General features: G+C 41.4%; 1 protein-coding gene across 1 annotated transcript in view; it reads left to right on the top strand.

The window, feature by feature from the left end:
- The window catches only part of LOC124789300 (calmodulin-binding transcription activator 1), a 1,803,646-nt gene that overhangs the window by 1,575,403 nt on the left and 214,478 nt on the right, over positions 1-13,765 (top strand). Inside the window, exons 14-16 of the mRNA XM_047256611.1 lie at positions 9,541-9,667; positions 9,781-10,016; positions 10,895-11,067. Of these exons, the coding sequence (XP_047112567.1) occupies positions 9,541-9,667; positions 9,781-10,016; positions 10,895-11,067 (536 nt within the window). The remainder of the gene's footprint in view (positions 1-9,540; positions 9,668-9,780; positions 10,017-10,894; positions 11,068-13,765) is intronic.

The raw sequence follows: 13,765 nt of genomic DNA, 5'->3' as shown, positions 1-13,765 counted from the left end.
CCAAATCCCATGCCACTTTCCTTGATGTTGACCTCCACCTGTCCAATGGCCAGCTTCACACGCCCGTCCACATCAAACCCACCAACAAGCAACAGTACCTCCATTACGACAGCTGCCACCCATTCCACATCAAACGGTCCCTTCCCTACAGCCTAGGTCTTCGTGGCAAACGAATCTGCTCCAGTCCGGAATCCCTGAAGCATTACACCAACAACCTGACAACAGCTTTCGCATCCCGCAACTACCCTCCCGACCTGGTACAGAAGCAAATAACCAGAGCCACTTCCTCACCCTCTCAAACCCAGAACCTCCCACAGAAGAGCCACAAAAGTGCCCCACTTGTGACAGGATACTTTCCGGTACTGGATCAGATTCTGAATGTGGCTCTCCAGCAGGGATACGACTTCCTCAAATCCTGCCCTGAAATGAGATCCATCCTTCATGAAATCCTACCCACTCCACTAAGAGTGTCTTTCCGCCATCCACCTAACCTTCGTAACCTCTTAGTTCATCCCTATGAAATCCCCAAACCACCTTCCCTACCCTCTGGCTCCTACCCTTGTAACCGCCCCCGGTGTAAAACCTGTCCCTTGCACCCTCCCACCACCACCTACTCCAGTCCTGTAACCCGGAAGGTGTACACGATCAAAGGCAGAGCCACGTGTGAAAGCACCCACGTGATCTACCAACTGACCTGCCTACACTGTGACGCATTCTATGTGGGAATGACCAGCAACAAACTGTCCATTCGCATGAATGGACACAAGCAGACAGTGTTTGTTGGTAATGAGGATCACCCTGTGGCTAAACATGCCTTGGTGCACGGCCAGCACATCTTGGCACAGTGTTACACCGTCCGGGTTATCTGGATACTTCCCACTAACACCAACCTATCTGAACTCCGGAGATGGGAACTTGCTCTTCAATATATCCTCTGTTCCCGTTATCCACCAGGCCTCAATCTCCGCTAATTTCAAGTTGCCGCCACTCATACCTCACCTGTCATTCAACAACATCTTTGCCTCTGCACCTCTGTCTCGACTGACATCTCTGCCCAAACTCTTTGTCTTTGAATATGTCTGCTTGTGTCTGTGTATGTGTGGATGGATATGTGTGTGTGTGGGAGTGTATACCCGTCCTTTTTCCTCCCTAAGGTAAGTCTTTCCGCTCCCGGGATTGGAATGACTCCTTGCCCTCTCCCTTAAAACCCACATCCTTTCGTCTTTCCCTCTCCTTCCTTCTTTCCTGATGAGGCGGCGGTTTGTTGCGAAAGCTTGAATTTTGTGTGTATGTTTGTGTTTGTTTGTGTGTCTGTCGACCTGCCAGCACTTTCATTTGGTAAGTCACATCATCTTTGTTATATATATATATATAACAAAGATGATGAGACTTACCAAACAAAAGCGCTGGCAGGTCGATAGACACACAAACATACATACAAAATTCGAGCTTTCGAAACACACGGTTGCTTCATCAGGTAGGAGGGAGGGAGGGGGAAGGATGAGGGTATGTGGGTTTTAAGGGAGAGGGTGGGGAGTCATGCCAATCCCAGGAGCGGAGGATTTGCCTTGGGGGGAAAGAGGGACAGGTATGCACTTGCGCACACACGCACATATATCCATCCGCACATACACAGACACAAGCAGAAATTTTTAAAGGCTAAGAGTTTGCCTTTACAAATGTCTGCTTGTGTCTGTGTATGTGCGGATGGATATATATCTGTGTGTGTGTGTGTGTGTGTGTGTGTGTGTGTGTGTGTGTGTGTGCGTGTGTATACCTGTCCCTTTTTCCCCCTAAGGTAAGTCTTCCGCTCCCGGGATTGGAATGACTCCTTACCCTCTCCCTTGAAACCCACATCCTTTCTTCTTTCCCTTACCTTCCCTCTTTCCTGATGAGGCAACTGTGTGTTGCGAAAGCTTGAATTTTGTGTGTATGTTTGTGTTTGTGTGTGTGTCTGTCGACCTGCCAGCACTTTCATTTGGTAAGTCACATCATCTTTGTTTTTAAATATAGTTATCATGATAGATAAATGAGGGAAATCATATGTAAGTTTTAAGGCCATTTGGAAACACAAGTGGAAGATTCACAACTGCTAAACTAAAATATGTGTTTTTTTTGATTGAGTGTTAGGAATGTGACTTTGAATGATAGTTTTAATGCCTTTACATGGATTTTTCTCATTCCAGTAGGAAAATTTACAATTATCTGGACTGTCTATGCTGGCTAGTTAATGCTGGGGAATGTAATATCCATGTCCATCACTTCGATATTATTATATTGCACTGTCATAACTCTCATACCAGAAGACTTTCCTAGCTGTCAGTGTGGTGGTTGTGATCCCAGGAGACTGTTGAAAGTTGAAGAGATCAGTTTTAGTGCAATAATGTTGATGCAGTGAATACTCTTGTTGGAGGAGGGATGACAAATCCAAATGATTTTGATTGTGGAAAGTAATTTAATGACTTCTGGAAGGGTTAAGGTACAGCATGAATGGCAGTATGTATGATTCTGTACCATAAGAAAGCTGCAATTACCTCAAAAACAGCTGGACAGTGAAGGGGGAGGCGTGTTTATAGCGATAAGAAGTGCAATAGTATCAAAGGAAATTGACGGAGATCCGAAATAATTTGGGTGAAGGTCAAGGTTAAAGCAGGCCCAGACATGGTAATTGGATGTCTCTATAGGCCCCCTGGCTCAGCAGCTGTTGTGGCTGAGCACCTGAAGGATAATTTGGAAAATATTTCGAGTAGATTTCCCCACCATGTTATAGTTCTAGGTGGAGATTTTAATTTGCCGGATATAGACTGGGAGACTCAGACGTTCATAACGGGTGGCAGGGACAAAGAATCCAGTGAAATTTTTTTAAGTGCTTTATCTGAAAAATACCTTGAGCAGTTAAACAGAGAACCGACCTGTGGCGATAACATATTAGGCATTCTGGTGACAAACAGACCCGAACTATTTGAAACAGTTAACGCAGAACAGGAAATCAGTGATCATAAAGCGGTTACCGCATCGATGATTTCAGCCATAAATAGAAATATTAAAAAAGGTAGGAAGATTTTTCTGTTTAGCGGAAGTGACAAAAGGCAGATTACAGAGTACCTTATGGCTCAACACAAAAATTTTGTCTCGAGTACAGATAGTGTTGAGGATCAGTGGACAAAGTTCAAAACCATCGTACAATATGCGTTAGATGAGTATGTGCCAAGCAAGATCGTAAGAGATGGAAAAGAGCCACCGTGGTACAATAATCGAGTTAGGAAACTGGTGCGGAAGCAAAGGGAACTTCACAGCAACCATAAACATAGCCAAAGCCTTGCAGACAAACAAAAATTACGCGAAGCGAAATGTAGTGTGAGGAGGGCTATGCGAGAGGCGTTCAATGAATTCGAAAGTAAAGTTCTATGTACTGACTTGGCAGAAAATTCTAAGAAATTTTGGTCTTATGTCAAAGCGGTAGGTGGATCAAAACAAAATGTCCAGACACTTTGTGACCAAAATGGTACTGAAACAGAGGATGACAGACTAAAGGCCGAAATACTAAATGTCTTTTTCCAAAGCTGTTTCACGGAGGAAGACTGCACTGTAGTTCCTTCTCTAGATTGTCGCACAGATGACAAAATGGTAGATATCGAAATAGATGACAGAGGGATAGACAAACAATTAAAATCGCTCAAAAGAGGAAAGGCCGCTGGACCTGATGGGATACCAGTTCGATTTTACACAGAGTACGCGAAGGAACTTGCCCATCTTCTTTCAGCAGTGTACCGTAGGTCTCTAGAAGAGCTTAGCGTTCCAAAGGATTGGAAAAGGGCACAGGTCATCCCCGTTTTCAAGAAGGTACGTCGAACAGATGTGCAGAACTATAGACGTATATCTCTAGCGTTGATCAGTTGTAGAATTTTGGAACACGTATTATGTTCGAGTATAATGACTTCTGGAAACTAGAAATCTACTCTGTAGGAATCAGCATGGGTTTTGAAAAAGATGGTCGTGTGAAACCCAGCTCGTGCTATTCGTCCACGAGACTCAGAGAGCCATAGACACGGGTTCACAGGTAGATGCCGTGTTTCTTGACTTCTGCAAGGCGTTCGATACAGTTCCCCACAGTCGTTTAATGAACAAAGTAAGAGCATATGGACTATCAGACCAATTGTGTGATTGGATTGAAGAGTTCCTAGATAACAGAATGCAGCATGTCATTCTCAATGGCGAGAAGTCTTCTGAAGTAAGAGTGATTTCAGGTGTGCCGCAGGGGAGTGTCGTAGGACCGTTGCTATTCACAATATACATAAATGACCTTGTGGATTACATCGGAAGTTCACTGAGGCTTTTTTTTATGATGCTGTGGTATATCGAGAGGTTATAACAATGGAAAATTGTACTGAAATGCAGGAGGATCTGCAACGAATTGACGCATGGTGGAGGGAATGGCAATTGAATCTCAATGTAGACAAGTGTAACGTGCTGCGAATACACAGAAACCAAGATCCTTTATCATTTAGCTACAATATAGCAGGTCAGCAACTGGAAGCAGTTAATTCTATAAATTATCTGGGAGTAGGCATTAGGAGTGATTTAAAATGGAATGACCATATAAAATTAATCGTCGGCAAAGCAGATGCCAGACTGAGATTCATTGGAAGAATCCTAAGGAAATGCAATCCGAAAACAAAGGAAGTAGGTTACAGTACGCTTGTTCGCCCACTGCTTGAATACTGTTCAACAGTGTGGGATCCGTACCAGATAAGATTGATAGAAGAGATAGAGAAGATCCAACGGAGAGCAGCGTGCTTTGTTACAGGATCATTTAATAATCGCGAAAGCGTTACGGAGATGATAGATAAACTCGAGTGGAAGACTCTGCAGGAGAGATGCTCAGTAGCTCAGTACGGGCTTTTCTTAAAGTTTCGAGAACATACCTTTACCGAAGAGTCAAGCAGTATATTGCTCCCTCCTACGTACGAGGGCGGTTCAGAAAGTAACCTCCGATTGGTCACAGTGCGGGTTGTGGGGGGAGTAGCGACGCCATCTGTGTGTTCACGCACTCAACAGGTCAGTCAGCATCAAGCCGTGGTCGAGTGAACGTCGTACCTGCGCTAGTTTAGTTTTTGTGGCAGTTTGAAATGTGTGCTGCAATAGAAAACGCCGCCAAATGTGAAGTGCGTGCTGTCATAAGGTTTTTTACAGCCAAAGGATATTCTGCAGCAGCTATTCATCGTGAGCTTTGTGTCGTGTACGGACCAAGAGTTATGAGTGAAGGAGTTGTCCGTGAATGGGTACGTTTATGTAAAAGTGGACGAGAAAACGTTCATGATGGAGAGAGGAGTGGTAGACCATCATTGGTGACTGACGAACTCGTTCAGACAGTTGATGCAAAAGTTCGTGAAAATCGACGTTTCTCAATGTCGGAGTTGTCTACTGGTTTTCCACAGATTTCTAAGACTCTCTTGTACGAGATAGTGACAGCAAGATTGGGTTACCGTAAGTTCTGTGCACGATGGGTGCCCAAAATTCTTACCGACCACCACAAAACTCAAAGAATGGCCTCTGCATTAGACTTTCTGTCACGTTATGAGGACGAAGGAGAACCATTGTTAAACAGAATTGTGACCGGTGACGAAACCTGGATTAAGTACGTGAACCCTGAGACAAAAGAGCAATCAAAGATGTGGGCACATTCAAATTCGCCTACCAAACCAAGAAAAGCCTCGCAAGATTTTTCTGCCAGAAAACTGATGGCAACGGTGTTTTGGGATGCGAAAGGGGTGTTGTTGGTTGAATTCATGGAACGTGGTACGACCATTAATCAAGACGTGTACTGTGAAACAATAAAAAAGTTACGACGGGCTATACAGAACAAACGCCGTGGTATGCTGACTACCGGTATCGTTTTTTTGCACGATAATGCCCGTCCTCACTCTGCTCGCAGAACAACGGCCCTTCTTGAGTCCTTCAAGTGGGACGTTATCAACCATCCACCTTACAGCCCAGACCTGGCGCCAAGTGATTATCACCTCTTCATGCATTTGAAGAAATGGCTCGGGTCACAGCGGTTTGATGACGACGAAGAGCTCAAAGATGCGGTCACAGGCTGGCTCCAGGCACAAGCGGGTGATTTTTATGCAGAAGGAATTTCAAAGCTTGTGAAGAGATACGATAAGTGCCTCAATCGCTATGGAGACTATGTAGAAAAATAGTGCAAAGATGTAGTTGTAAGATGTATATATTAAAATATTTTTATTTAACTTTGTGTATTTTTTTAAATCAACTGGAGGTTACTTTCTGAACGGCCCTCGTATATCTCGCAAAGAGACCATGAGGATAAAATCAGAGAGATTAGAGCCCACACAGAAGCATACCGACAATCCTTCTTTCCATGAACAATACGAGACTGGAATAGAAGGGAGAACCGATAGAGGTACTCAGGGTACCCTCCGCCACACACCGTCAGGTGGCTTGCGGAGTATGGATGTAGATGTAGATGTAGATGTAGATGTACATGCACATTGTGGACATCTCAGTTGTTAAGAGGGAACATTCTCTAGTCTTGCATAAGTTTTATCAGGTCTTAATAGTACTTCAGAACTCACCTTTTTCCCAATATCATTTTGTGGTAACTGCTCATTGTTGGACTCTGTGCCCAGATGCTTTCTCACCAACATGACAGACTGTGCTAGTGTATTGTACTCTGTAATTAAGGCCAGTGAGATTGTACCAAATGGACTCCAATTCAGAATAATGGATGATTGTGAAAATAGCTCTTGTGGAAATGGTTATATACAGTTTATTATGTCTAAACATATTCAGATGTGACTGTTATCTTAGGATTTGATTCTGGTTCAAATGGTACAAATGGCTCTGAGCACTATGGGACTTAACATCTGAGGTCATCAGTCCCCTAGAACTTAGAACTACTGAAACCTAACTAACCTAAGTACATCACACACGTCCATGCGTGAGGCAGGATTCGAACCTGCGACTGTAGCGGTCACACGATTCTGGACTGAAGCGCCTAGAACTGCTCGGCCACTGCGGCCGGCGCATTTGATTCTAGTCTGAAAAGATATTTTGGTCAATGAGATTACACAGAATTGTCTGTTTTTGCAGCCAATTCAATCACAGATGAAAGTATTGCACTGAGAAAATGAAGAGATATGCTCGTCTTGTACCAGGTGGTTGTAATTAAACTGAAGGTGTTCCGAGTGCTGCAGTTCAGACTGTATATGTCAGAGGACACTGAAACATCTTAGGTATATTCATTAATCGGGGTGCTTGAGGACTATATTGAAAAATAAATAATAGTTCTGCTTTCAGCTACCAGGTGAAAATATGGTACTTTAAGCAGTTTCCTGTTTTGACATGAATATGCTGTTTGTCACTTGACAGCATGTGTTGATTTCTCTCATGAAGTGACTGTTGGTGTGAAGGTTTAAGAAGGTTGAAGTTTTCATACAGACCATTGTGGCTATTGAGAAAAAAGATCATGCGTTGCTGGTCAAGTTGTTTAATCAGAACAGCATCAATAGCACCACTGCATTGCAGGGATATAGCCAACAGCTGCAAAGAAGCCACATGTCAATAAATGGGCTAAAGAATCTGCTCAAGAAATTTGAAGAAATAGGTGGTGAGGTAGGAAGAGGGAGGTGGCCCATCCACATGGCAGTTGTTCGTGAAGTTGCTGTAGCTATAGCCAGCTGAGCAGCACATGCCTCAAATTCTGCACCCAGTGCTTGAGCTGTGTCACAGGAATTCTCTCTCCCCTGTTCAATAGTTCGAAAGGTTTTGCAGTGCATTTTACACTCGTGTCATTACAAGATTCAGAATGTGTACTAAGTGAAGCCCCCAAATAGGCTATAATGCCATGACTTTGCCCTTCGTTTTTTTGACACACATGGAAATGGATGGAAAGGGGCCAGAGAGTGTTTCTTAGATGGACAAAGCACATTTTACTCTGTACATTGTCATGACTACACAGAACTGTCACTTATGGAGTTCTACTCCATCACATGTTGTGCAGGAACATCAGCTGCACTCAGCTTCTGTGACTGTGTAGTGTAGTTTCACAAGCTCCTTCATTCTTGGTCTGGTTTTCTTTGAGGAGATGACACCTTGCATGTTGTGAGGAACTCCTTGTGCAATGCATGATTCCAGCTTTGCAAGAATGATACTCTGCAAGATGGAGCAATGCCACATGTTGCTTGCCAAGTGAAAGATATTCTTTGGGTAACTTTCAGTGATGACTACATCATTTCTAGGCAATTTCAGGATGTGTAGCCTTCCAGATCCCCTGACCTAAATCCATGTGCCTTCTGGCTGTGGGGATATCTGAAAGATTGTCTATCTGGGATGTATCGAGACCCTTCCTGATATGAAGGGTAGCATACAGTGACATAGTGCTCTGACTACAGTGGATATACTGTGAGAAACTGTTGACTAGGCTGTGTTAAAGAAGCAGCACATTACGGGTCAGGAGACCATACTGAACACATGTTGTAACTTGTGACCATATCCTAATAAATGTGCCAGAACCACCATTATCATGTGTTTGATCATTCATCCCCTTTTCCTGCACCCACTCCACATTCTGACTGCTTACAGTGGCATATTTCCATCTGGTGGCAGAAAGTGGAACTATATTATTTTTCCAGCATACTACACAAGCACACTGATTAATGAACATGACTACAATAATTCAGTGTCCTTGACGTATGAAGCACTCGGATCAGCATCAATTTAATTGTAACCACCCAGTACATAACACAGTACAGCCTGACTATTTTCGTGGCCAACAATTCTTGATCACTGAGGAGTGTATATTTTACAGAGATACTGTACACTGGAGACGTAATGGAAATGGGATTGCATGCATATTTGTCATATCTGAAGAGGCCACCATCTTGGACACTGTGAGATCTATAAATTACATTGAGGGTGAAATGTGACAATATACCTACAGAACTTCTGAGTTACTTTGTGGGGGATGCCCTAAACAGACAAAAATTATGGATTGCTGTTGATGGTGAACATACTCTGGCCTGATTTATTAATACAAAAGCACATAAAACAGTTCAGTTCATCACGAGGTGCTCTGATTATACATTAACTGTTTTTTGTTATTCTGTGTCCACACACAGAGCAAATTCCTCTCATCTGGGAATAACAGGGTGTATTGAACATACATAGCACAGGCAGCAAAATGGTAACAAATATGTTTACCTTACAGGAGAACATCACCGAAATGCTGAAAAGTTGTAACTGGCAGACAGTTAAAGAGACACAATAACAATCCCATGAAAGCAGTATTAAGTGAAGAATGTAGGAAAATATTATAGCCTGCTACATATCACTCATGTAGGGACTGTGAAAGCAAGATAAGACTAATTGTGATACACAGAGAGGCATTTAAGCAGTCATGCTTTCCATAATCCATATTTGAATGGAACTGGAAGAAACCCTAACATGTGGTATAATGGGAGGTACCCTTTGCTATGCAATTAATAATCAGTCATACTAAATAAAACATTTTCTCCACAGGGAGGTGTGAAGGTGCTTGTAACCGGTCCTTGGTACTCAACTACATCACCATATACTGTGCTATTTGACACATTCCCTGTGCCTACCACTCTGGTACAGAGTGGAGTACTGCGGTGTTATTGCCCTGGTGAGAAGCTAAATTTAGTATTAAAACTGTAATTGCATTTAAAAATAGTACTCTTTGTCCCTGATGCATAATGGTGTGTTCCATTGAACATCGTTGCTATTTCTGTGTTGCAGCACATGAGGTAGGGTTAGTTACTTTGCAAGTAGCTTGTGATGGTTTTGTCATCTCAAATTCTGTGATGTTTGAATACAAAGAGCCAATAAGTGGTACCAGCCAAATGGCATGTGAAGAGCGTGAATCTCGTGACAAGAATGGCAATGACAACCTTCTACGTTTCACCCTTCTGCAACGCTTAGAGGCAATGGATGGTCGTCTGCAAATCAAACAGGAGCCTGAGGGTTCTGATCTGGTATGTGTAATATATTGACGTATTTTTACATTTGGTTCTGTTGTTTCTTCTCATTTTCTTCTGCTGCTGCTATTGCTGTTACTGCTCCCATTGCATATCTCCAACACCACTGTAAAATATTACAGAGTATGATCTGCAGTTGTATGCAAAATCATAAAATTACTGTGAATTTTAATTAAGGTTTAGTGCTATTTGTTAAGTTAATGTACAGAACACAGATAAAAAAGCATGGGAGTATTTTGATCCTTTGTTGCTTCATTGGAAAAATAACTGGAAGATAATGTTAGATAGTAATGTTTCTGTGACATAATTCAAATGAACAGCTGTTGGTAGTTCTTATTATTTTAAGACCTGGGGATAAGTTCAGTTAATACTATGTGTTTTACTTTTTTTTGTGTAGCTGGAATCTAATTGTGTATTAGAGTATTCTATACAATTACAATTGAGGGTAGTGAGTGAGAAATCTGCAGGAATGTGACAAAAACTAGCTTTCACACAAGTATAGCATAAGCGCTCTTTTTAGGGTCATATATTTGTTTATAATATCCAGATTTCCAGCTAGAATTTGAGGTGGAATCTAAAGTTCATCTTGTTTATGATGTTCTTCACATCCATTGTGTTTGATATAAAATTGTGATTGCAGATATTAATTAGAACATGAACAAGAACATGTCATTTAAATTATTCATTTTGATTGTCAGACTGACCAAATCTTAGCACTTTTGGAAATGGAAAATAGTGCATTTACTGGGTTTCGTTCACCCAGTATTTACTGTAGCACAAGATGAAAAGCAAGCTTCAGTTTTCCTTAAAAACTCAGTGTTTGGAACTCCAGACAAATATTTATATTTTTGTATTGATCATGTTTCTGAACTCAGGTTGAAGGCTCATCAATATTAAGCCAAAGCAATTTTGAAGATCGTCTGGTAAACTATTGCCAAGAAATGACTTCAAAGGCTTGGCAGTGTGGAGAGGAAGTGAGCCCCTCTTGGTTCTGCAGTCATCGAGGCATGACACTTTTACATCTGGCAGCATCCCTTGGTTACTCTAGGTTAGTAAAAACTAAAAATAAATCTTAACTGTGGTAATTTAAATGAGTTTAACTATTAAAATTTAGTGTTGGAAGAAATCTAAAGACAAAACACTATTCTTTCCCACTTCATTGTGTGCTTGATATTTACTTCTGCCTTTAGTTATTTGTAGAGCAACTGTTACATGCCTATATGACAATTTCATGTGTGGAATAAATGGTGATCTAGGTAAACTTCTGTACAGTCCACACACTTTGTCTCTATGTGTCATTTCTCTAGGTATCAGTTTGCAGAAATGGTAAGATTGTGCAAATGATGTATGTGTATCAGCAGCTACCAGTCTCTCCAGCCAGTCAAAATTTCAACACATTGCTCACCTTTCTATTTCTAATTTTTGATTTTTTTATGAAAACTGGTATTGTGTTAGGATACCTACTATAAAGCCTCCTTTGAAAAAAATTAAATTTGTTTACTACTACTACTACTACTACTAGGCTAATTACTGTTTAGCTCTACAGGACCTTTATACTGAAATGTTTCCCACACCACCCTGTATTGTCTTTCTATGTGTGTGAGTAACTGTATGTTCACTGTTGTGGGTAAATACATACAGTGTACACAGGGCGATATGTGAAACTTATAGCAATTACACGCTTCCGCTGTTGTAGAAATCTGCTCCAGTGCTCCAGATACCGTGTTGAGCTGAAAGTGGTAACCAAAGTACGGAGAAATATTCTTCGGGGCTCTGTTGAATAGTAATCAGATTGCTTTCAATTCTGAGAAATTTCCAGGTACAATTGGGGATTTGAATGATCCATGAAGTGACTTCTTTCCTGAAGAAAGCATTGAACTATTTCACTAGAACTGAACGCTCCCGTCAGAACTGTTCTCAAGCTGGTATTTATTATTAAATCACAATAGAAGTATACGCTGGTTGTAGAATAACATGTACCTTCTTGAAATGAACAATATTTTATTGTTCTATTAACTGATTTCGTTCCATATACACGTATATTTTACAATGTGAATCAAATTCTCGCAATGGCGTCGATTTTTTACATCACAAAATGGCTCTCCTCTTATAAAATTACTCTTAACAAGAACAAAAGCTCTGTATCCTAAGAATAATTATGTGAGCACTGACCGCCACAGAGTAATAAGCAATATCTTTGTCTCTCTCTCTCTCTCTCTCTCTCTCTCTCTCTCTCTCTCTCTCTCTCTCTCTCTCGCACTGTCACAGCAAGTTACGCTGCATGATACATCGTACTACATACTTATCCATTACTTTATAAAACAATTTCATATTTGTTTATATAAGACCTTTATGTATTCATTACCTCTGCGTGTTACCATATTTATTTATCTCCAGCTTCTTCATTCTAATAACTTCTTGAACAATTGCATTTCTCTCGCTCATCCTGCACAACCTGCTGTACTGCTTGATGAAACATTCTGTGCTTAGGTCTTCTGAACGTTTCACATATAAACTAATGTTTTGGAGTGTATTGTTCATCTGACACCACCTTAGAATATTCCAATCTGTGACACAATATTCTCCCTGCTCTACAGTTGCCTGTGACTTCCTCTTCATAATGACCAGTAGAAGCTATGATTTGATCAGTTATACCAATTAACTATACCACCCTTACACCTTTGACCATTGAGGTGAACTGAATGCTACAATTGCTTTTAAGCACATTATTGCCACAAATCTCAAATGTTAGAGTACCAGTAATAAAAAAATGTAGCTAAATTTAAACTTGGTAAAATATTCCTGGGTATTATGCCATGGTCAAATGAATTGAAACCCAACAAGTCATCCCATCCATGGAGGGCATCTTCAGTGGCATCTGTAGCTTTTTTGACAGTCTGATGTACACCCTGGCTCTCTACTGACTGAAGTAAGTACTGTTTCCACAAGCTCCCACGCAGGGACATGACGTCACCTGTGTAGAATACTTGATTGCAACTGGCTGTTTTTGGTAGCTTTGTGTGCTATTGATGTCACCCCATAGAGGAAGACTGGTGCACATCTTCTTCGGCATCTTAATACAGATACTGTTTAGCTTCACACCATCCTCTTGCCACTTAAAATTCTTAGGGTTGTAATATCCACTTGTAGCTGCCAGTCTCTTACTCTTATCAAATAAAATCCTGTGGTGTCCTGGTTGGAAAGCATGTTCTGCAACAGCTGAGCGACCTGTTTCTCCCCTTTTATAGTTGCCCTTGTGTTCTTCTAGTCATTTTGTTAATAATTCTTTTGGTAGTACCCCCATACACATCCTCGCAGCTACACGTTGTCCTATAAATTCCCACTTTTTCCGGGGGTTTGCGAGCATCCTTGGCTGACTTAAGGTCTTCCTGTACCTTTCAAGTGGATTTGTAGATTACAGTGATATTCCATTTCATCAAGATCTTTCCTATGCTGTCCTTTCCTACTTTTTTGACTCAGTGCACAAATAATCATTCTTCTGCAAAGAACTGATGAGGTATTTTGATTCCATATCGAGCAACTCTAGTTGACAGATGTTCCTCACTCTCTCTGCCAACGTTTTTGCTAATTATGTGGATGAATGGGTTTTGGTGTACCAAGTGGCCCAAGCTACCATCTTCTTTATTAAAGACTAGCACATCTAGAAAACAAGATCTGCCATGTACGACCTCCTTCATAGTGAGCTGAATGTTCGGATACTTTACATTGTGATTTTCATGCAAATG

This window comes from Schistocerca piceifrons, chromosome 3 (assembly GCF_021461385.2).
Source record: "Schistocerca piceifrons isolate TAMUIC-IGC-003096 chromosome 3, iqSchPice1.1, whole genome shotgun sequence".
NCBI lineage: Eukaryota > Metazoa > Arthropoda > Insecta > Orthoptera > Acrididae > Schistocerca > Schistocerca piceifrons.
Note: the sequence above shows the minus strand (reverse complement) of the source record. Positions and strands in the feature narration are given on the sequence as shown.